This window comes from Vidua chalybeata, chromosome 8 (assembly GCF_026979565.1).
Source record: "Vidua chalybeata isolate OUT-0048 chromosome 8, bVidCha1 merged haplotype, whole genome shotgun sequence".
Lineage (NCBI taxonomy): Eukaryota > Metazoa > Chordata > Aves > Passeriformes > Viduidae > Vidua > Vidua chalybeata.
The window spans coordinates 24213504-24236775 of record NC_071537.1 but is presented as its reverse complement, the minus strand read 5'-3'; the positions used below and the strand labels follow the sequence as shown (position 1 = coordinate 24236775).

Below are 23272 nucleotides of genomic sequence, written 5' to 3'. Positions count from 1 at the left end.
GTCATGCACCCAGCATGATTCTCACAGGACTGTGTCAGCAGCTTGTGCTGGTGCTGGGGGCCTGCAGTGCTCCCTGGCCAGCTGCATTTCCAGCCTTTCTATCCCCCCTTGGTACCATGGCACATCCTGCACCACCAACTGCAGCTGTTACTCGCTGCCGCGCTGGCAGTGAGCCTCTGAGGGGAGGTGTGTTCATTGAGGCCTATTTTATAGATGTCCAGAAGGTTCTTTGGTAAAATCAAACATCTGAACTATGTCAGTGCTGCATGGTTATTTCTGAAGGCTGTCTCTGTGCTGTCTGTCATATTTCTCCAGAAGACTTTTGCCAGATGGCTATACACGGCTGTGGTGTTACTGAGAGCTAAATGAAGGCCTCATGCAGGAGCCCCTTAAAAACATTCATGTATTTAGTTTGCCAGAAAAACAATGATTTTTAAGCTGAACCAAAGTTTTAAAGATAAATCTGGACTTTTCTCAACACATTAGAGTTTAGAGTTCTTTTTTCTGGAAAACAAACGGGCTGGTGGTTGAGTACTGCAAATACACTGACAGGCTGCCTGGCTTATGCCAGGATAACATCCATCATTTTGGTAGGGCTGACAGAACCTGAGGGGTAACATTGCAGCGTGAGGTCCAGCAAGGCTGAGCATGCCGGTTTCTCCATCCCATCAGCTGTCTGCTGGCCAAGGAAAGGGGTCCAGTAGGGAACTCAGGGTATATCTTCAAGCTCTCCTGTGCTGTAGAAAGGAGGAGAGGGAAATCTGTATGCTGCAGGCTGGCAGAGCAGAGGGATTTACCTCTGATGGCTTCCTTGTATCTGGTCACCTTCACAGTGAGGCAGCAACAAGGGTGGCTGGAAGCACAGCACCTCTAGCAGCAGTGAGTGCTTCCCCATCACCCTTGCATGGAACTGCGGGGTCTCTGCAGCCCAGGTCCCCACACAGCGAGGGGACAGGTCCCCAGGGTGGTCCCTCTTTGCTGGCACTGAGGTGACACTCGCAAGAGACAGACTCCGCTCTGGGCACCCGGCCAAGGCAAAATCCTCTCCCCTTCTGCTTTTGCTTGGCTCTTCCTTTGGTAGATGATTTCCACTCCCGATGGGCCTTATGGTATGAATAAGGAGTGCTCTGTGGTTGAGTACCTACAGCTCTGACAAAGACCAGATTGCCACCACAGTTATTTCCTCTTGTATGTAAAAAGGGAAACTGTGGCATCACACACAACTCTGGGCAGAAATAGCTGACAAATACCAACTCCTTAATGGCAAAAAATGCCGCTAATGGCATCTGGACACCTCTTTGACATGTTAAACTACTAATTTCAAATACTGCTCTCTGATGTGAAACATATTTTTAGCTGCAGGAATTGGGGTGTTTTGGGAAGATCTGCCTTCATAAATGACCCCCTGGTTTAGATGTTAACTTCAGTTTTACAGCTGCCACCCAACTCCCTGAGCTCAAGGACAAGATCAAACCATGGCCCTGCTCACTGGTCGGCTACTTGGGCAACACAAACACACACAAATTAACATCTCTGGACATTTCCAGGAGCAATGGAAACTAATAATTCTTTTGGACAGGATGGATTTCCTGCTGAATTTAATAACAACAGTTGGAGACAACTGTCTGGATACTTGCTGCTTTGAGATAAAGAGCCAGTTAAAAAACTGTAGTGATTTTCCTTGCAGAAAATTGGTGTGTGACAGCCAGACATGTACTTTCTTATTTCTAGTCATCAGTGTGTATATTTATAGAACCCCCACCAGAAAAAATGCTTAAGATGAAGGAATAAAACTCAAGACAGCCCACTATCAGCAAGCTTGCTTTTTACGAGGTTTTCAAAGCTATACCAAATTTCAGGGCTCTGGGTAAAAGCTTTCACAAGGTCTGTGTTTGGCACCCATTTCCCTTTGAATTCAGATGAAGCTGGGAGACTAACTCCCTTCAGGACCTTTCAAACTGCCAGTTTTTGTCTGCAGTAGTATAATAAAAATACAAGTGGAGAGAAAGAGAGAGACACAGAGAGAGGGAGAAACTCCTCCAAGAACAGACTGAGAACAAGAGTAGAAAGAAATGATAAGGAGTGCTGGGAAGCCAAGACTCACATCAGGAAAGGGGGGTTTAAATGCAGTCAGAGGCCACAATGGAGCATTAAAGCATCTATTGTGACAGCTCATATGCTCCAAGTCATTATATTTCAGCCAGTAACTCTTATATCATATAGCATAATAACTCTTCCAGCACATCTTCAAAGAGGGGCACCTATCCTCATTTCCTATATTAATTTGCACACCTCAGATTCCAGGTGTGTCTTTTTGTGCTTTCATACAGCAAATTAAGTACCTGGTAATTTTTTCCCACATTCCACCTATATGATGTCATTCCGATATTTCTTTCCCTCCCTCCCATTTTATTTTCCTTTAAGCTAAAGACTCTCTTTAAGTAATTTTCTTTTACTCCAAATAATTTCTGTTGCTCTTTTCTGTCACTTGCCTAATTTTTCAACAACTTTTGAAAGCAGTCCCTGAACCACAAAGAGCGTACCTTTGTTTGTCTCTCCTGTTTAAACTTCCCCTCTTTCTGCTTCCTGTTCCCAGGAATTCCAATAGCCCTTTTGCCACAGCACCATAATGGAAGCTCGTGCTGGGTTTTGACTCCACAGCAGCCCTTAACTCCTTCAGATGAGAAGATTTTAGGATGCTATGCTCGCTCTAGACGTGCTGCCTCCTTGCTTGCAGAAGTACAGCTTTGCAGCTGGCTGTGTAAAAAACATCAAGTCACTCTCATTATTGTCCTGGATTTTCCTGCCATCATCATTACCTGTTTATCATCATTCTGTCCATATGTTTTATCAGCAGTGGTTTTATGTTGGTATTGATGAAAAGGACTGATTGGGAATTGGTTAAGATGCCGTAATCCTTGTAAAATGCCTCTGACTACACAAGCCCTGTAGGTCCGGCAGTCCCGGGCAGGGATGCATCAGCCTGTGCATACCTCAGCATCGCCCAGGCCTTGAGGGGCCCAGGGTGGAGGTCATTTCCCTGGGACACAGCTATATTTTGGGTGGGTGTGAGGGGCAGACAAGCCCATCTAGTCCTGGATGTGTGACAAGTATGAGCTCATTAGGAGAGACTGCAGTTACAGCCCAGCCTTCCCTCTCCACTGAGACAAAGTCCAGCAACACGATGTGCTCTGAGACAAATGAACTGGCTTCCCCTGGGAAAGCTTCTAAAGACTAATGGTGTTTGAGGGAAAGCATAGCTTGAAGGAATTAGACTTGATTCCAATCTGACTACAATCCAAAGTGAAAATTAATTCCATTTTAAATACTGGATTTCTTATTATTTCTTTTTAGTTACTGAAACAGACTCTGAGTTGGATCATCATCTCTTTTACTGGGCCCTTACCCACCAGAACCAGAGTGCTTTTGCAGCTTTTTTTTATCTGACAAGGATTCCTTTACTTCCCCACTGAACTATCCTGGGCTGCTCCTCTGCTGGAGCAGACTATGGAGAAGAAAGAAAAAAATAGAAATGCCTAGGCTGGCAGGGAACCTCAATAACACAGCACATTTTGCTCAAAAGCCAATACTTCTGCCAGCTTATTTATAGGCACCTTTGCCAAATTACAAACCCTTCAGGAAAACATTGGGTCCATGAATGCTCTTTGTTACAAAAGGGTCTCACAAAACAAGGTCAAGAGAAAACATTGGTATTGCAAATCAAGGCTTATAGGTGCCATTTCATCACCTCAAACCCTTCACTTTGCTTTACAAAACTCATGTAGTATTTCAGTCATATCTGTCAGTGGCTGCTTTTAGTTGAAGCTGCTCATTCACCAGCTGAGATTTCTATCCCATTCATTTGTTACTAGAGAATTCTCTCTCTCCCCATTAATTTATCACTAAGGATTCCTATCTCTCCTCAAAACAACCCTGCATCAGCCTGGAGATGAGGCCAGCAGCAGGGTATCTGCAGGAAGAGCTGGCCAGTCCCTGCTCACCCAGGGGCTGTGTCCTGGAAGCCTGACACTTATCCCAGTGTCTCACCATGGGACAAAATGACAAAATATAACAGGGTGGAGCTGCATTACCTCCTCTGAACAAGCTGCTCCATAGCAGCTGTAAACATAAAAATCAGCCATCATTACATGCAGTCCTGGATGACCTAATGGTGAGGGTGTGAGCTGTGCCCAGGTGCAGTAAAGGCTGTCACAGCCCCCTCCCAGGTCTTGGTGGAGATGCCACCAAGAGCAGGATCCAGGGGACAATGGCCCAAGCTCACCTGATCCAGCAGCTTGTGGGCAGAAGCCAGCAGCAACCAGCGTGGTGTTACCCTTAGAAGGCAGCCCAGCAGCACAGGGGTTTGGCTCCTGGTTTGGCCACGTTGCAGTCTGGAGCTTGGCTAACCCCTGGCAGCTACAGCAGGAACACAAAGCACAAGGAACAGCTCCCCAAAATGCCAAGTCAGCAGTTTTCTTATCAGAGGAGACTGAAAAACAGGGCTCTGAAATACACTGGGAGAGTTTCCCACTAAACATCAACTACTAGGCCTTTATTTATAGCTTATAAAAGTAATTGCATTTCAAATCTGTCCAAGGGAAAGAGGGGCTGCTTTGTGTTTTTTAATCTATGAATTTTCTTACCAGAAAAACTGCTATATTAAGCATGAATACTGATTTTTAAAAAGCAAAGCCAATAAAAATGATCCAGAGGACAACATTCCTTAATAGAGACCATAAACTGCAAGGACAGGAGAATGGCAATATGCAAAAAAGTGATAGGAAATGAATACCTTTTACTGCCAGTTGGTCTTACAAACAGAACAAATCACATCAGTAGACCTAAAATAAATACATATATACTTTTAAACTCAATATTGAGCATATATGCTTGGGAAGAGTTTCAGGTGGCATTGAGTTTTAATCCTGGGACACTGCTAACCACACTGGGCATTTTGCCTTTAACAGTAGTGGGTAAGGAATTACCCCATGAGCCTAACAGCTTTGTATGTCCAGGTGCAGGGATTTTTGCTCAGGGATGAATCTAAGGGAGGAGAAATGAGAAACTGTTTGCTGTTGTATTGGGCTTGGGTTTGTCTTACAATTAGAGACCAGTTTTCAAAAGGTGCAGGGTTTGGATGCAGCCATTCAGACATAGTTGGGAAGAGGTTTAGTCTAGGTCCATTTCCAGTTTTAATAAACCAGTGGCTCTAATAAAGGACAAGGAAGTTTAAAGTGTGCAGGGCTAGGATATAATTTTTATAGTTCTTTCTGCAAGGCAGAAAGTTGATATCTCACTAATGCATACTAGAGGTTGTTGGAGAGTTTCCTAAAATAAAGGACCTAGTTATTTTTTTTGTTTTTATTAATTCTGCTCTATAGTCTGTGGTTTTGTTTTTCCAGATTTCCATTGCTCTTTGCCAGAGAGTACATAATACATGTAAAATATTCTGTCTTCATTTATGTCAATGGTCTGTTGGTATCAATGAAACCACTTCAGCACTGGGACCCTAAAACTGGGATGCCCCAGCTCTAAGACTATTGAAGAAAAGCTAAGAAATAACTGCTTATAAATTAAATGCTTCACCAGGAGGAGAGTCTTGTCCTAATAAGTTACACTGGATTGGAATTGTATAAAAATTTCACTGATTATTGCAGGTCTGTATTGCTTATTATCTTATCACCACATGGCCATAAGTCAGAGTGGTTTGGGTTGGAAGGGGCCTTAAAGACCATCTAGTCCCAAACCCCCAGCCAAGGGCAGGGACACCTTCTGCTAGACCAGGTTGCTCAGGGCCACATCCAGCTTCACCTTGAACATCTTCAAGGATGGCACACCCACAGCTTCTCAGGACAGCCTGGTCCAGTGACGTTTCAAGTAATTTCTCCTGGTGTTTTTCTCCCTTTGGGACCACTGCCATTTACCAGCACATCTCACTTACATGACTGGACAGGAGGGAATGAGCTAGAGACACCTGGAGAGGGGACAGAATCCACCTCAGAACTCTGATCAGCAGGAAACTGGCTCACCAGGTGAGTGATGTCAAAAACAGACAAGATCAGAACTGGTTTATCATCCAACTCATATTTCTGCCAGGTTTTGAGAGAACAACTAAAGAATACATGTTGAAGCTGTGACTTTGACACAGGAGTACTAAAATAAAACAGGGGAAAATTCAGGATAATGAATTACATCAGTGGAACAGAAACAATTTGGGGTTTTGTTAAGCCCAGGACCTTAGTCAGCAATGACACACTTGGGCAATATTATTTTAACCCTTTGACTCCTTGATACAGAGCTCATTCAGCCTGCTCTTTGAGGGGCCCTGCTCTCAAAGAACAACAGGGTACTAACCTGTGTTATCTGCAGGCTGTAAGTAGCCATTGAAAAACTGTCAGCGTCATTCCTGAGGAAGCAGCTTCTGGAAAGGTGGAATGGGCCATGCTCCAAATATCCCAAAAGAGGGAAAAGAGGGAACTGAGTTCTCTTAGGTGGGATAAGAATGGCTGCAAAATCCCACTGAAAGCAAGGAAGAACCCTCACACTTTAAGTTATATAAGGTTTAGGAGCCAATGCTGACACACTCACCACTGCAGAAGACTGTCAGCTGGATGGGAACCACCAGCCCAGCTCCCAGAGTAACCCCTAACCATGGGAAAGACTCAGGGAAGAGTCTCATTCCCATGCCTTCCTCCCAGCTCCAGCAGGCAGAAGAAAGGGAAAGGCTTACACTCAGATCTGCAGAGCCCCTCACTGCAGGCAAGCAGGATAGCTCAGGCTCAGGCAGTGTGAAGACACCTGTGAGCCAGCACTGGCAAGAGGAATGGGGATGTGGGGATGAGAAGTTTTACAGCCCTGCAGTGTTGCAGGTAGCTGTATGCTCTGCTCGTGTCTCCTCTGCAGCTGCAGGTTCAGATACATAGCTGATCTCCAGGCTAATGCATCACTGCTCTCATTTCTTAATTTTCATGGCTCATTAAGTACATTTAGGTTTGGCTTATCTCAATTTTCTTTTTCCTTAAATAATGTGTCAACCCTTCTCCTATGGATATAAAATATCTTCTTCTATATTCTAATGTACTGCGTCCATACTGAACCCTTATTTTCCAAAATTGTTTCACTGACCCACCTGGCACTCTGGTGTATGTTACTGCAGCTTTGCTTCTCTTCAATCCAACACCCTTGCTCTTTCACTTGTGTTTTGAGTTTAGAAAGCAATGAAACAGAAGGTGGAAGGAAAATGTTATTTTGCCCTCACAATGCAGGGTGCTGCTGACGCACCTCAGGTGTGACACGGGCAGCAAAGGACATTCCCTTCTGTGCTGCTGGTCGGTGGAGGTGACCCCCACCACCCTGCTCCTCAGACACCCTCTGAAACAGCTTTGGAAGGAGATGACATAAATTTCATTAACTGAGGAAAGTAATTAAAAAGGAATAAAAATATCATCAACATCTGGGAAATGCTGCTGTGCTGTCCACCCACAAAGGTAACCAGCCCCTGCCTCCCTCTGCCTCCTCCACCTTAGTCAGGAGTCAGATCATAACAGCAGAGAGAAGCATTAGCTGCAAACTGCAAAAGTCACATTTCTGAGCATGGCACTGAAGGGGGGGTTGTACAAATAGGGGCTGGCCAGGGCTTTGGGTTTGCATTCAGCAGGACCCCACAGGAAGGGCATGTCAGCCAGCTGTCAGGGTGCAGTTTGGCCTCCTCTCTTGTGAATTGTCTGCTGAACCAGATGCAGTTTTATAACTCTGCTTAAGGCGATCTGGGCCAGAATGGTTTCTGGAAAATTATTTCATATTATTGTGAAGAGAAAAAACCATTTCCTTTCATTTTGTCATCAAGGGAATGATGCTGAAAAGGTGGAGAAGAGCAAGATGTGATTGTCTTGCCCACTGTTCTACACCAGTTTCTATGCTTTTTGTAACTACCATACAATCCTCCAGTTCACCCCAGAAATGAAGTCATCCTTACAACTAAAAGAAATATCTAGCTTTCCTTTTTTTGTGCACTCCTTCATCTGTCCACTTGAATACTATTTTACAAAATCCAGGGGCATTAAACCACTTTTACAATTAATTTCAAAACAATAGCCAAAGAAACAGAATGAATAAAAGCACTAGAAAAATGAACTGCTCTGCCTTGACCCAACATGACATAGTGAGTCACAACAAGTAGTTTGTAACAGCAGCTACCCCAGAGACAGACCCCAGAGACAGCCAATCCCCTGGTGATCTCCCATTTGGTGTCTCATGCTTCAAGTCTTCAAGCTCTGTGTGATCCTCCTCACCCTGCAGTCAAAGGGAAGCATTTAACTCTCGGAGTGGATGTTTTTTTTCATATTAAATCCTTGCACCTTTTTTAGCTTCAGTGATTTGGCATTGATGCTTTCAGACAGACAAGCCACCCTCACACAGAGGGGAGCATGCCTGCTACACAAAGGGATGTGGGAGCACAGCTCAGAGCCAGGGCAGCTGCATCCACTTTTGCCTTCCAAAGATGTGTCAATGACCAGAGCCCAAGAGCTGCAACCACGCCAGAAAGACTCCTTGCAGAGGCTGAAGGCAGACACCCTGAGCCCCACTGGGGGCACAGCTACTGCATGAGGGGCACAAACTGGTGAGTCAGCAAACACTGTGCTTGCAGGAGTTCAGTTTCTCAGCAACATGTGCATTTCACTGCTAGGTTGACTGGAAAGAAGATGGTATTAAGATGTGATTTCAGGCTGGTACAGGCAGTCAAAGGAATTGTGTGCTCTTGCTGCAGACTGGGGGAGTTACTTCAGCACAGGGCAAGTCCAGCTGGGTATCAGAGGGCATGCATCTGCAGGCGTCCCAATGCCCAAGAAAGGACAACACAAGAAGCAGCACATGTGTTCACCATTCCCTGTGACAACCAGCAGCAGTGACAGCATTGCCACCTTAACATCCTGCTGAGCACACCGCGGCCAGCCCACAGCTGGGGAAGGACAGGCAGCAGTGGCCACAGCCTGCATCTCACAGCACCCCTGGGGAGCAGCACCTGCAGGGCGACAGCCTGCAGCTCTGCATCCAGCCCTAGCCCAGAACCGCACGGCTGCCAGTGCCGGGGCTGTGAGCGCACTGCTGCTCCGGAGGTGGTGGAGGACAGTCAAGCTTTCAGAGAGCAGATCTGAGCACACTTTCTCCTCACAGGGCCCGACAGAGCTCTGCCTGCAACGCGCTGGCCCCAGGGAGCCACAGTCACGACCACACGTTCTAGCAGTGAACTCAATGGCAGCTGTCTCCAGGTTCCTGCTGCGGGGGGCCAGCAGGTATTCAGGCACTGATCCATGTGGCCTCACAGCAGGAGTCACGGCAGTTCTCTCCCTTGCAGCTCCCTTGCTCTCTTGCTTGACATCACCGGCTGTACACAGAGAAGAGAGGGCGCTGGCAAGCAGGGAGCAAGGAGGGAGGCATCCAAGCTAAGGGATATTTTTTCAGGCGGCTTCCGGCCAGAAACTACTTGACCTGGAGCACACTGTGCCCTGCAAAATTTGCCCCAGCTCTCGATGCGAGGTGTCTCCACAGACCCAAGAGTAATCTCAAAGACCACTCTTGTCAGTCCCCGGTAACCATCGCTGCCGACACCCACCCGGGCAGCAATCGGCATTGTTTCCCCACTGCTCAGGGCCAGCCTATTGTTTGCATCCAGCAGTGAGTCAGGGGGCCCTGGGTTAGTGGGTTAACAGCTCTGTAACGTCATGGCCAGATCGGGGTGGGGGCCCGGGCTGCAGCCAGCGTTTGGGTGTAGCTCTGTGCTGGCTCGAGCTGTGACCCTTCCACCCTGTCCAGCCAGCCCTCCTCGGTGCCGCTGCACACTCCTCCCATGAGCTGTGCAGTCTCCTACCAAGCAAGAATCAGACCAAAGAATGCAAAGCTTGAGCTTCTGCAGTTTAGGCAAGGAAATGTTCTTCAAAAAAAAAAAAAAAAAAAGCAGAAAAGCGTTTATATGATCCTGGCAACATCAGCAAAGCACGTGAGAGGCTGCAAGGCTGAGACTGCATGCTGGCATGCCCCAGCTCTTAGTGTACAGAATCACGCAGCTTTCTCAAAGGACACTTTGCACTTTGTTTGGCCTTGGCAACCATCAAGTTAGCAATGCTGCTTCCAAAAAAATTCTAACCAAACGCTGACTTTTGTCAGGGCAGAAAAACCCTAAGATACTGCATAATTTGGAGCATGCACTGTTTAGTACTAATGCAAAATTTATTGCTCTGGCAAAACCTAAACATTAGCAGCTGCTGCCTCCTCCTCGCACTCCGCTGCATCTCCAAGGATCTCGTGTCAGCTGTGCCAGTGGTGGGGTCGGAGCAGCGAGTCCCCCAGGGCCGTGGAGCCGCGGCCAGGGCTCCTCCTCGGGCCGGTCCCGGCGGGGGCCGGCGGGGCAGCTGCCACACATCACTGACAGATTGCTTTGGGCTGGCCGCTGCTAGAGAGACACCAGCTACACGAAAGCCTCTCGGGAGGAAAGTGCAACCAGCTGGGGACGAGGTAGGAGTGGAGGGGGAGAGCGTGAGCAGGAAAACCACAAGACTCTTGTGCCTGCTAAAAATGATTCCCACCTAGTAATTTTAGCAGCTGTTGTGTCCTTCTGCCTACCTTCCTGCATGAATTTTAAGTAGGAGGTGAGTGAAAATTAGAACAGTGACAAAATTCCCCCCCCCCCCAAAAAAAAAAAACCTCTGTATCTGCACATTTTTAACTTCCCCTTGATCCCAACTTAAAGACACAGTCAGTTATTTTTCCCTAGTTAAGTGGGTCCTGGCTGGTAAAAAGGAATGAAAATTCACACCAGTGTTTCTCAAGGGTGGTTAAAAATAGTGACCTGTCAGGGAAGGATGGAGTGACACAATACCTGCTCACAATACCTCCGACCTACAGGGCCAGGATGTGGTTGTGAAAAGAAATGTGCCTTTCTAATAAATAAGAAATGAAGGGAGCCATGAAGCCATTGCTCCCTCCCACCAGGTGAAGGAGGGTTTCTCTCCAGCCTGTGCCAGCGTGGGGCCCAGCAATGCCCTGCCTGTGCATGGAGATGCCCCAAGGAGCAGCCACACAGGGAGGTCACTGTGCCTGTCCCCTCACCCTGCAGCTGCTCACTCACAGGTGCAGGGGCTGTGCTTTGCAAGGATGGGGGAGGACACCTGCAGAAGCCCTCTCAGAGCCCTGTGGTTAAACAGGTGCTCTGCTGAAGCACACACACCCCCCAAAGCACTCACAGCAAGGGCTGCTGGAAGTGAGCTGACATTTACACACAACCTGAGTTTTAATCCTCAAAAATATATATACATATAGTGAACACAGGCTAACACCAAGCAAAGTGCATGGAGTGCTACCAATCCAGATGATGAATTGCTCCCTCAGGGGCGAGAGGTAGACTGGAGCAGCAGTTCTAGAGCCTGAAGTTCAGTTACCTGCTCCTTTATACTGCTCTTTCCCAGGACCTTTGGGACCTGACCATTTTGCTGAATTCCTGAGAGACAATGAGGTGTGCCTCTGACTAAGTTATCCTCCACTCTTCTCAAACTCTAAGAATCCCAACAATGATTGAATTTTAGGGGTTTGTTCACTTAACCAGCTAATAAATAACAAACACTTTGAGTCAGCATTATCCTCTAATATGATTGCACTGAACTCAAGCCAAAACTACCAGCAATTTTATTTCCAGCTGTGCTGCAGGACATCTTCACCACTGACAGAGCAAGCAACAGGTACTGACAACCTTCTGCAGCAAGGTCCCTCATATCTTTCTCATGTAGATATGGCATCTACAGACAAGCTTGTCCACATTCAGATCCACTGTAACAGAACCAGATCCCTCTCCTACCTCACAGTTACCTCCCTTCCTCTTCCACCATTTATAGCTCACAGTGAAGGTCCTCCTGCACCCCACAGCTCTTAAATCACACCCTCACCAGTTCCTGACACCCTTGGCCTCAGCTCTGATGAAAGTAAAAAAAGCACCTCTGCTCCCGTTTGCCTCCCAAAGCAGTGAACCACCAGCCTTTCTGTCCTACAGCTCCCCCAAGCCTTCCTCTCCAGTGTGCTACTATGAGTGACCTGCGCTGGAGCTCCTTCTCTCAAAGTATTTGGGGAGAAGTAAAAACCACTGCTGATATCCATGTGCCTCTGCCCTCACCCAGCTGGCTACTGCTGGGAAACCAGTTTTGCTCATAAGAAGCAAAGTGTCCTCAGTCTGCTCCCGCGAGGATGGAAATTAAGAACTGGGGAGTGAGGCAGGGGCTCAGCCAGCCTGAGGCACGGCTAGGCCCTGATATGGGGCTCCCAGACCTCAGCCAGGGCAAAGGGAAGAAGTTCCATGGGTGAGGCACTTGTGCCTTCCTGATGCTGCAGCTCTTTTCTCCCACATCTGGCAGCTCACCCACAGCTAATGCAAAGTGCAGGCCACGACAGATGTATGGACCACATGGGGGCAGGAGAGCAAGGAAAAGGCATATCCAGAGCTGTACTGGAAAAATCAGAGCTGGTACTGGACAAGTAATGCTAAGGCTCAGGACAATTGTTGCCAAGGTTCAGTTTCCAGTTCAATAGTGCAACAAATTGATGTTTTGAGCTATGAAGATCCAGGCCAAAAATTCACCTGTGGCCAGCTGGTCCATACAATGTTTTTAATAGCCAGCCCCAATTAAGAAATCTGCAGGTCAAGATTTGAAAGTTTTTCACTTGAAGGTCAATGGATTTTTAGCCTGGTCGCTTCTAAATTGGGTAGAATGTACTTGTCCAACTACAATTTCTCAGCTAGCAGCAGGACATGTAGATTGGCCTTGAAATGCCACACAAAATTATTTGTACTCTCAGTAATTCACTTCTTTGAGGTTCTGATTGTTGATATATTACTACCAGCAGAGTATACAGCATTACAAAAGAGAACAACACTTTGTACCTCAAATGTCTTGACTTCAAAGCATTTAAACTTTATAAACAAAGAGACATAGCCTCAGTCTAGCACCAAAGAAAGCAATTTATGTAAGCAGAAAGTCTGGAACAAATAATTAAAACACGAGACTAAACAAAAACATTTGTGAGATTGTTGAAACAACTTTGAAATATAAACTTATTTTTTTCTGTGTATATTTACTTGCACTTTACCTAAGGGTGTGCTTTCTTACTTGTGTTGCATCTGGAAGCACATCAGTGGTAGCCACGTGAAGCTCTCTGCAGGCTCTTTTCCTGGAGTGCCCCAGCCTCATTCCAGAGGCAGTCTGGATGTGCCAACCTCTCTGACAGTGTACACATGTTTATTCTAAATATCCAGGTGAAAAGCGGCAGAAGCACACCTGCCATCCCTCCGCTTTTCTCAGAGCCACAGCTCCATAGTATGTTACCTCTGTCTCCTGTGACCTATTAGAGTTATGCAGGGTTTCTAAACACGAGTTCCCCAAAAAACTGTTCTGGACAACACACTCAGATTCAACATCTTCCATTACACCTCAGTAAGGCACTGCTCAGGGCAATGTACAGCTGTGGTTGGGAAAGGCACTACTTCACTAATTTGTCTCATCCCGCAGGAGCTGAAGCAGCCGCTCAGGGACAGTGGGGTGCAAGACACACAGAGGCAGAAAGGCGGGAGGGCAGCTCAGCGCAGCCCGGGCGGCACAAGGAGGCTGCGGGGGCCGCTGACCCCGCGCTCGAACGCGGGCCCCTCACGGCGGGCCCGGCCCGCCACTGCCGCGGGCGCGGGGCGCCACCTGGCGGGCAGCGGGGCCGGACACCGAGCGCTGTGACCCGGCTGGACAGGGATGGAGCGGGACACCGAGCGCTGTGACCCGGTGGGACAGGGATGGAGTGGGACACCGAGCGCTGTGACCCGGCTGGACAGGGATGGAGCGGGACACCGAGCGCTGTGACCCGGTGGGACAGGGATGGAGTGGGACACCGAGCGCTGTGACCCGGCTGGACAGGGATGGAGCGGGACACCGAGCGCTGTCACCGGCGGGACAGGGATGGAGCGGGACACCGAGCGCTGTCACCGGCGGGACAGGGATGGAGCGGGACACCGAGCGCTGTCACCTGCTGGACAGGGATGGAGCGGGACACTGAGCACTGTGACCCGGTGGGACAGGGATGGAGTGGGACACCGAGCGCTGTCACCGGCGGGACAGGGATGGAGCGGGACAGAGCAGGACACAGAGTGCTGTGACCACACATAGGACAGATATTTTAGCCCAGCAGTGAGAGGCAGAGCAATGCACCATCAGCCCCCCTCTTCCTGGCTGTACCTGAATGGCACCATGAGCTTCTCAACACCAGCAGATCAGACCCATCACGAAGTCGACAGCATAGAACCCAGATAAACCCAAGAGGTTTCTGCTTCTCATATTCCTGCTTTCAAGAACGGAAAAGACTATTTTTTTTGTGCCAGAAGTGTATTTAATAATTTTCATATACAAATCAAGAGAATGCACAAAAAAATTGTTATTGTATTCAAGTGAAATAAGCCAAACCAAAACAATTTAATATTTACAAAATACTACAGAGAGTAAGCAGCTACAGTGGAAAGAATAAAAAGCATTTCAATTTGATTTTTTGCAAAATTACTTTCTAAATACTACCTTGCACAAATGAGTGCAACCCCCAGTGCAAAAAACATCCAGTATAAAATAGTTTTAAACTCACATATCATCCTGAAATGAAAATAAATTCACATTTGAAGAAAGCCATCACATTTTTTCTCTTCTCTAATGAGATTATTGCACAAAACAATCACGTGCTTTTTCCCACAATCATTGATACTTTACAGCCACAGTGATTCCAAAGGCAATGGTGTGAGATTCCAGCATTTGTTGCTGCTCAAGCATGCCATATAGAACATACATCCTGCTTTATACAAAGGAAATGACTCGAGCTGCTCCACTGAATTCTTCCCTTCTCATGCATAAAACCCAACAATAACGATTTTGCTGCACTGATTAGGCCTTGTGATTCTGTGGTGACCAGTTTTGACTGATGATGATGATGCTTAAGAAGAAATCATAATCCAAGTAATACCCAAGTTGGGCTGACTTCACAGGATCAACATGATAGAAAGGCAATCAAATCTATTTCTCACTCAAGCAAGCTCACTATACTGATTACATTCTCAAAGTACAAAAATAGGCCATATATTGAGAACTGAGCTGTATTCCTCACAGAACCAGATCCCAGAGCAGAAGCACACTTCAAGTTCACAGTTCCATAATAATAAAAGTCCTGAGATCCTTTGGCTGGATTGAGGTGAGGTCTTATTGCCAGGTAGAGCTTCAGTAGTAGCCTAACTCAAAGCAATTTACTTAACCCAAAAGTCAAATTGCTCCACTGAAGCAGGTAAGGTAGAGTTTATTTTTAAAAAGTAATCTGAGACTGTAAGAAAGACTAAACCAGAATTAATTTTTAAGAAACCCACAGTTGCTCATTGAATCTATTGTATAAAACTTAACTGAGACACAAAGAAAATGCCAATGTTTTTGCAGACAGCCTTGAGAGTACTGGTCAGTAGTATCGCTTCAAAATGATGAGACAAACAACAGAATAAGCATTCATTAGCACGAAAGGAAACACCACATTTCTCAATTTATACCTAACCCCCAACTGCAGAACCCCTGCTGTCAACTCCACCACCCATTCTAACAGCTGAAACATCCAAATACTAAGGACAGTATCAACACTGCAGTCAGGTACACCCTGGGTGACTTTAGCACTTCTTGCAAAACACAAGGGGACTCTACCAAACCAGTGTGACTGCCATGGTGTTGAAGTTACAACATGCTTCAGTTACTATTTTATGGTTTCAATCAATATTATTCATTATAAGTATAAAAGCTGGACCAAGTTAAATAAAAACCATAGTTCCATAGGTGCTACTTGTGAGATAAGAAATGTCTGGCTGTTTTTATGATTCATTCTTCACAGCATCCAAGTTGTCATGAAGGGTAGGGCAAAAGGTTAGGACAGCTGGCCACAGTCAGTAATGACAATCTTTTTGGAGGGCTTTCCACTCTTGGAACCAAAGCTCTCAATTTTTTTCACTACATCCATTCCTTCTTTTACATGTCCAAAAACAACGTGCTTTCCATCTAGCCTGTAAAACAAATACACAAAGGCAGTTTTACTTAAAACAACATAAAGATCGTGTTAGCAGATCTTCATAGCTCTCACCTGCTGACCAACTCTATGGCAAAGGCTCAACTGCCCTTCAAGAGACATGAAGCTTTATAACATGACTTTAGCTCTGGACCTTAGAAACATTCTGAGGGATAGCAGCCTTGTTGCTGTCACAGCCCTTCCTCCCTCAAGTAACAAAATCAATTTATTTTCCATTGGAATGAAGTAATTCAGAAGTAAAAACAGAACAAAGAATCAACCAACCAAAAAAAAAATACCAAGCCACAAACAACATAAAAAAAAAAAACCCTAAGAAAACCCCAAACCCTCCAGATTCAGGCATCAATTAATGAGGTTAATCTGCAGGGCTGAGAACCTACCAGTCAGTTTTTGCAGTGCAAATGAAGAACTGGGATCCATTTGTGTTGGGTCCTGCATTGGCCATTGAAAGAACACCTGGAACAGCAGCAGCAGCTCGTTAGACTGGTGTAACAGGAATGCAGTGGAAAAGACAATTTTCCTCTGCACATTTAGACTAAAGATTGACAGAAGATGTGATGGTCTCACAGTATCTCCAAATAATTTCTAATGCCAACTTCTTGCCTCAGACTATTCCCTCCTGCCCAGTCTCCCTTGGTTCCAGAGCAACAGTGTTAGTAACATAATTAGCTGTACACGCCCTGAATGCAATTAACACCAGCTAACCTCTCCTGTGGTTCAACAGCAGCAGTCTCCTGGGACAAGGAAGTAACAATGCAAAAAAGAGAGACTACAGAATTTAATCAGATATTCTTCAATATGGCCTTTCCTTAGTTTCTTCTGGTGTTAATTTGAGCTTAAAAGGACATACCTATGCTACCTACTAAATAAGAAATTCCAGATCACTTTGATTTACTTCTGCAGTAATCTTCAAGTAAAAATTGAACTTTATGACTTATGAAAGCAGTAATTTCACCTTTGGAGAATTTTTAAGTCCCTTATGGGCTGGCATATATTTGTAGAGCAGTCCACACAAATAAGCATATGCCAGGGACAACACATTGTTAAATTTCTTTGATACTTCTGTAATTACCAAGTGACCTGCAAATCTAAAAAACCTTATTTTTTTAAAAACACATCTTCATAAACAACGTTTAATTATAGGTTATAGTCATCAGAAGGTAAAAAGAACATGTTTATTTACCAGGTCCTACATGCTTAAGTATGAAATTTTCATCTGGAAATCTACTGCCATAAATGGATTTTCCACCGGTTCCATTATGATTTGTAAAGTCACCACCCTGAAACAGAAACAGGTATTAACTCTACTAACACACATGGACTGTTTCATATCAGAAGTAATGCTACTGCAAATACACACACACTTGCTCTAATAGTGACAACATTAAGAAATTTTCTTCGTTAAGGATGAGCATGGCCAATCAATTTAGAACCAGATGAAGGCTCTGCTCCAGATATTGCTGATATTCTCCTACAACCATCTCTCTGTGTTACCAGCCTTTCTCCCAGAAGTGATGCAACAAACAGCAGTAATTTTAAGAAAAGGCCTCAAAGGCCTCAAAACCAAATCACCCAAGTTCATTACCACAGGTAAGACCTCCCAGCCCCTTTTTCCGCCTCCTTTCTTCCAACAGGTATAAACACTGGTCCGGATCTCCATTACTACCCTTTGCTATTTCTAGGTTTTCTTGTTTGTTACACCAGGGCTATGTTAAGCTTGTGTTAGCTGACTCCATGCTGCTTGCCAGAAGAAATGTGACCACCTGTCTCAGGTTAAACACAAAAAACCGGTTCAAACCAAAAACACAGCCATGGTGACTCGTGAAGGTGGCTATCTAACCACTGCTCCCAGCCACATGCCATCTCCTCTGCAGGAGTGACACCAGCTGTGCCAGAGAGAACTCATACCCAACAGGTACTGCATGTGACCTTCAGCTTCCCCTTGTCACTCTGAGTAACCTCCTACAGGTGGTGTCACAGCTACTCCTACGCAGTCCCAGAACTATGTGCTGCATGCCATGTGCAGACATGGAATTGCCGAGTCCCGGATATGATGGCCTTCAATTAGGCCATACCAACTGCCTGAATCACATTAACAATCCATCTCAACAAGTGCAGAAGTCACTACTGTTTTCTCTCACTTGAACATTGCTGAAACCTATGACAGTATTTCCACTTCAGCAATGACCTCTGAGTAATTCCTAAACATCAATTCATTATCTCTCCGTACCATCTCGTATCCTGATTTCCAGTCCATCTGGGGGGCCAAAGCAGGGCAGGCAAGCAGAACAGACTTACACAGAACTCCACAAATTCGTGACAGAATTCAAAGTAGGGTTTGGATTTTTTTAATTTTTCTGTGTTTCTGATCCCAGAAAGACTTCTAAACTCTATCCCTCTGTCAATATCACAAACTCTTAGTTTGTATTTGAAAGGCAGGAAAATAGGTCCTTTACAGCACACCTGTCCATTTTTTTCTTAAAAATAGGTCATACAACTAGGGCCTCTTGTTCCAACAGATGTGTTTTTCGCTTAAAAAAATAATTGAGGATGGGAGACTATCACTCATCATTCATCAGTTAATAAATAAAACAAGCTTACTTATAACCTTCAAACCTTCTTAAAATTTTCTCAGATTTTTTACAAAGCCGTTCAACAATGCAATGTTGTGAAATGTGCCCTTTTTTAAGGTAAGAGAGGACCACCAGGAATCCAGTGCACTACAGCAGCTCCACCCTGCTCATCTGCCAAGCACAGTAGAAAAAGAGGCTTTAAAAAAGGTTTGTTGTTATTTTAGTTGCTGCTGTTTAAGAAAAAAAAAATGTTAATATGCATGGGCTGTTGTCCAGAATTTCAGATCTGTTCTTTAAAGCAAAACAAAATCCACCTCAGGTGCATCATCCCAAGAATCAACCCTGACCAACCCTTCTGGTTTCCCTGTTTCCTCTGCATTACAGAGACATTAAAAAAATACTAAAACACACAGTCTATTGTGAACAGATTATTCTGCTGGGAATAAGGAATGGACACATTGTTTCCTTAGCTCACAGAGAACAGTAAGGTGATTGTCATTCTACCCACAACTGCTTCTCCCAAGCAAGTGCCATGTTGTTAACTCTGCCCCACACTAAAGTACACTGCTCTACTACAGCAGAAAGCCTTCAGACAGGCTTCTTTTGACCATCTACACATAACTTACATTGATTTGTACAAAAGATGAGCTAAGCAACAGCCGCTGCAAAACATCAGAAGTGCAAGTCATGCTATCACTTTTTGTTGTTTTGTTAGCAAAGGTTAGAGCAGAGCCATTTCAAATGTTACTACTAGTCTGTTTCTACAAATATGTAAATAATATAAAAATAAATTTAATAACAAAATTTTAAAAAGTCCCCAACATTACCTGGCACATAAATGAAGGAATCACTCTGTGAAAAGTGGATCCTTTATACCCAAATCCTTTCTCACCAGTACAAAGAGCTCTAAAGTTTTCTGTAGAAACAAAGCATAAAGTATTACATTCTGCATCAGATGTGGCAATACAAACACAACTAGATTAACCATGTCCCAAGATTATACACTTCAAAAACTTGATTGCATCTTTAAAGTATTATCAATCTATTAGTTATTTCCATACTTTAACAAAACCCTGGCAATAAAGCCAAGAAAACAAAGCTTATTTAGCCTCAGGACAGGGTACAAACATAAGCCTTTTCCATCTCATCTCCCTTTTATTTTGCTGTGATTCCAATTCCCCAACTCCCCCCACCTTTGCCTGCAGTCACAGGTTTCATTTTCTGACTTTTATGCCTTTATTCTTTATAGCATTTATGAGGATTATGTCTTTTTTTAAGGATATTTGCCTACTAGGAACTAAAAACTACAAGTTTTTTTCAGAACCATTAAATAATCAGATGAGGAAGGAAACAAATGATAAACCACAAGAACTTTCTAAAATTAGTTCACTAGTGACCAGTAAAATAAAACCCCACATATGCTTTGGAAACTCTAAGAAAGACCATCCTTTTGATTTGGCCTTCCCCATTCGCTTTGGGGTTTGATCTTAATGCCAGCTAGTGGTTTTAAACATATTTATTCAGCACTGTTAACCCAATATATGAACTCTACTATCTTGGTGCAAATTGCAAAATGAAGCTATCTGGAAAAATAACAAATTCTATTTCCTCACTAATATTTCCTGTCATATTTCTCCATATAACAAATGGGGATGGTAAATGAAAAAACAGTTGTAAAGGGTAAAATAACCTTCTCATTCCTGCAAATCACAATCTATAACTTAAGTACTTAAGTATGAAATTCTGAAGATGTTGCCTCACCTGCTGTCTTTGGGACCACGTCAGCTTTCAGCTGTTAAAGAAAAATAAACAGAAAAATTCATAAGTCAGCCTTTTCAAATGTATGTAGAAAAACATTTACATGGGAGACTGGTACAGCTGAACCCCCTTCCCAAAGTGGTGAGCTATCTGAAATCACAAAATATCAAAAATTCCATGAATACCTCAAAACTTTCCAAGCATTTGGCCAGCAATGAAAAATATCCCCTCAATGAAACTTTTAGCCAGTTAATGAAGAGCCACTTGAGTAGTAGCCAATGATTTCATTGATCAATACATAATTGAGCAGTAACTAAGAAGAATCTTCACTATGGACCCCAAGGATCAGAGTTTGGATACAACTAGAGAGACCAAAGTCCTCCTCCACTCCCTGCACAGAACCAGCACTTGAAAATGACAGAAAAGGCAAAGGAAACAGAAGAGCAGAAATTGAACATCAAAAACAACTTATGATGTTACATACACATTTGCAACCAGTGAAAACTTCTGATTTTGATTACTGTACATCTTTTTAGTAATCTTAAAAGGGACATAAAAGTGGCCATACCAGCCAGACCAAAGTTTTACCTAGCTGGACATCCTGACAGTGACCAGCAGCAGACACCTAGAAACAGCATGTCTGCAGTAAGAACTTAATGTTCCTTCCCCAGGCTACTCTTCTCAGATGACTATAATTTGCAGCTGAAGATCACCACAACTTAATAAAAAATTCAAGGTGATGCTGCAATGCATTCAGATTTTCTGTAAACTGGGCACACTAAAAAACTTTAGCATAGAAATTAAATGCTACCACAAGAAGTACAGGAACATTAATGGTATTTTTCTTATAATACCACCCAGATTTTTCATTAATGAATAAGGAACTTGAAGAGTAATATTTTTACCTATGACTCCCTGAAATGCTACCTCCTGAGAGCACAAGAGCTGGAACAGCCCAATTTATTCATATGCTAATACTATCAATAAATAAAAATATACTGGACTCCAGTCTCAAAGGAGCCTCTTTTAGAGAGAACTCTGATGAATTACATTTTAAAACCATTTTACAAATACAGACCCAAGGTGAGTGCTGGAGGCAGAAGGTCACACTGACTTCCCTCAGCAGGCAGCACTCCTAGGAGCTTCATTCGCTCTCCGTGCGTGGTTCTGGAGCACAGCCCTCACTCTTTCCCATACACAACACATCCATCTGAGGCCCATACCGGCCCTAAGGTCGCATGTACATAAAGTGACACACGGTGCTTTTTTTTTTTTTTTTTTAAGAACGGAGATTACAGACGTTTTCATCTTCAGGCCTTCTTTACATGGCCGAGTATTTCAGAAACAGGATTTTTAAGGATGGAGGCAGCTGGTACCCGGCTCTTGAACTTGCTGCCTTCCCAGCAGCGCGGTGCCCTTCGCTGCACGTGCAGCCGGAGGCTCCGGGAGCAGGCAGCGCCTCAGGAAATTGACACCCTCAGGATTCAAAAGCACCACACAACGAGCGCCCAGCAAAACACAGGATGAAGCTGGAGGCGCGGCTGAAGGGCTCCACGGGCCGGCTGCCCCAAGAGCAGCAGCCCCCGGCGGGAAGGTGAGGGACCCCGGTGCCGCTGGGACACTGCTCGCCCCTCAAGCCAGCGGTACACGACAGCAGTAAGTTCATTCTTGTTCATATTTCTGCTTTCACACTATGCATGTGACCTTCCTTCGAAGCTCCCAGGCACACCAGGGCCGTGCCCTCTCCCCTAGCCGCTCCGTGGGATGGCTTTAGGGACCGGCTGCGGGGACAGGTGGGCCGCGGCTCAGCGAGAGCAGTGCCCAGTCCGAGCCCTACCACCGCCCTCTCGCCCCCGGACAGGAGCCCCGAGGGCAGCCAGACAGCGACTCCGGCAGGCGGGCGAGCCCCGCCATCCCCCGGGCCGCTCTCCCGCCCGCGCCGGGTTGTGTGTGCCCTCGCCGAGGGCCCTGGAGCCGGCGCTGCCCGCCCGCCCTGACCTTGCCCGCTCCCCAGCCGCCATGCCCGGGGCCAGGCCGCCCTCCGCTCCGCAGCGCCGTCCCCTGGGCCCTGCGCCGGGGGAGCTGCCCGCAGCCCCCGCTCCCCTACCTCCAGTACGACGCGTCCCAGCGGCTGGTTGTCGGCGCCCACGTCCAAGTACACCACCGGGTTCGGCGAGCCGGCGCCGGCCCCGCTGCAGCCGCGGGTACCGGCCGCCCACATGCAGGCGAGCCCCGGCGGCGGCAGCAGGTCCCCGGGCGGGCGAAGCAGGCGGCGGGCGGCGCTCAGCGCCAGCATCCCGCGGGCGGGCAGAGCGCAGAGCGGGCGCTGCGAGTCACAGACACGCGGAAAAACACAAGGACGCGCCGCCGCTGCCCCGCGGCCTTTATGGGCTCCGCCGCGGCGCCGCAGCGCCCGCTGGCGCCGACGGCAGCAGCAGCAGCGGAGGGCGAGATGGCGGCTGGGGCGGCGCGGGCTGAGGCGCCCTGGGGCTGCCCAGCGGGCTGAACGCGGGGCCCGGGCGGTGCCCAGCGGGCTGAACGCGGGGCCCGGGCGGGGCGGAGCGGGCTGAAGGCGGGGAGCCGGCGGCCAGCGCCGAGGACCCCTCGTGCTCGCCCCGGCTGCCCTCAGTGCTGCCCTCCCCGCCCGGACCATTGCACAGCGATTGTTCGGGGCTGTTTGGGGGGGGGGGGGGGGGGGATTTCGTTTGTCCGTTTGCGTGTGGGTTTTTTTAGAGTTTTTTGCACATTTTCTCACAGCTCCCTTACCCCAGAGACCAACAGAGACGGGAAAGTTTCTAAAATTTCATCATTCCACACGA

At 46.3% G+C, this 23272-nt stretch overlaps 2 protein-coding genes across 2 annotated transcripts; both read right to left on the bottom strand.

Moving 5' to 3' along the window:
• Positions 1–8692: 8692 nt before the first annotated feature.
• Positions 8693–9631, bottom strand: LOC128791559 (uncharacterized). Its single transcript, XM_053949298.1, has 2 exons — positions 9490–9631; positions 8693–9385 (listed from the first exon to the last, which is right to left on the bottom strand). Exons 1-2 carry the CDS (start codon positions 9629–9631, stop codon positions 8778–8780), a joined length of 750 nt encoding a protein of 249 aa, XP_053805273.1. The 3' UTR covers positions 8693–8777.
• Positions 9632–14442: 4811 nt separating this feature from the next.
• On the bottom strand, positions 14443–22942 carry PPIF (peptidylprolyl isomerase F). Its single transcript, XM_053948520.1, has 6 exons — positions 22561–22942; positions 20457–20487; positions 19523–19611; positions 17306–17402; positions 16503–16578; positions 14443–16099 (listed from the first exon to the last, which is right to left on the bottom strand). Exons 1-6 carry the CDS (start codon positions 22747–22749, stop codon positions 15964–15966), a joined length of 618 nt encoding a protein of 205 aa, XP_053804495.1. The 5' UTR covers positions 22750–22942; the 3' UTR covers positions 14443–15963.
• Between the last annotated feature and the right edge of the window lie 330 nt (positions 22943–23272).

Excerpts from the sequence above, each read along its gene's own strand:
- PPIF (XM_053948520.1), bottom strand. The coding sequence starts at position 22,749 with ATGCTGGCGCTGAGCGCCGCCCGCCGCCTGCTTCGCCCGCCCGGGGAC. Across the intron at positions 20,488-22,560 it reads TGGGACGCGTCGTACTGGAG|CTGAAAGCTGACGTGGTCCC; the intron begins GTAGGGGAGCGG and ends TTTCTTTAACAG. Across the intron at positions 16,100-16,502 it reads TGCACTGCAAAAACTGACTG|GCTAGATGGAAAGCACGTTG; the intron begins GTAGGTTCTCAG and ends TTTGTTTTACAG.
- LOC128791559 (XM_053949298.1), bottom strand. The coding sequence starts at position 9,631 with ATGCCGATTGCTGCCCGGGTGGGTGTCGGCAGCGATGGTTACCGGGGA. Across the intron at positions 9,386-9,489 it reads CAGGGCACAGTGTGCTCCAG|CCGGTGATGTCAAGCAAGAG; the intron begins GTCAAGTAGTTT and ends CTCTGTGTACAG.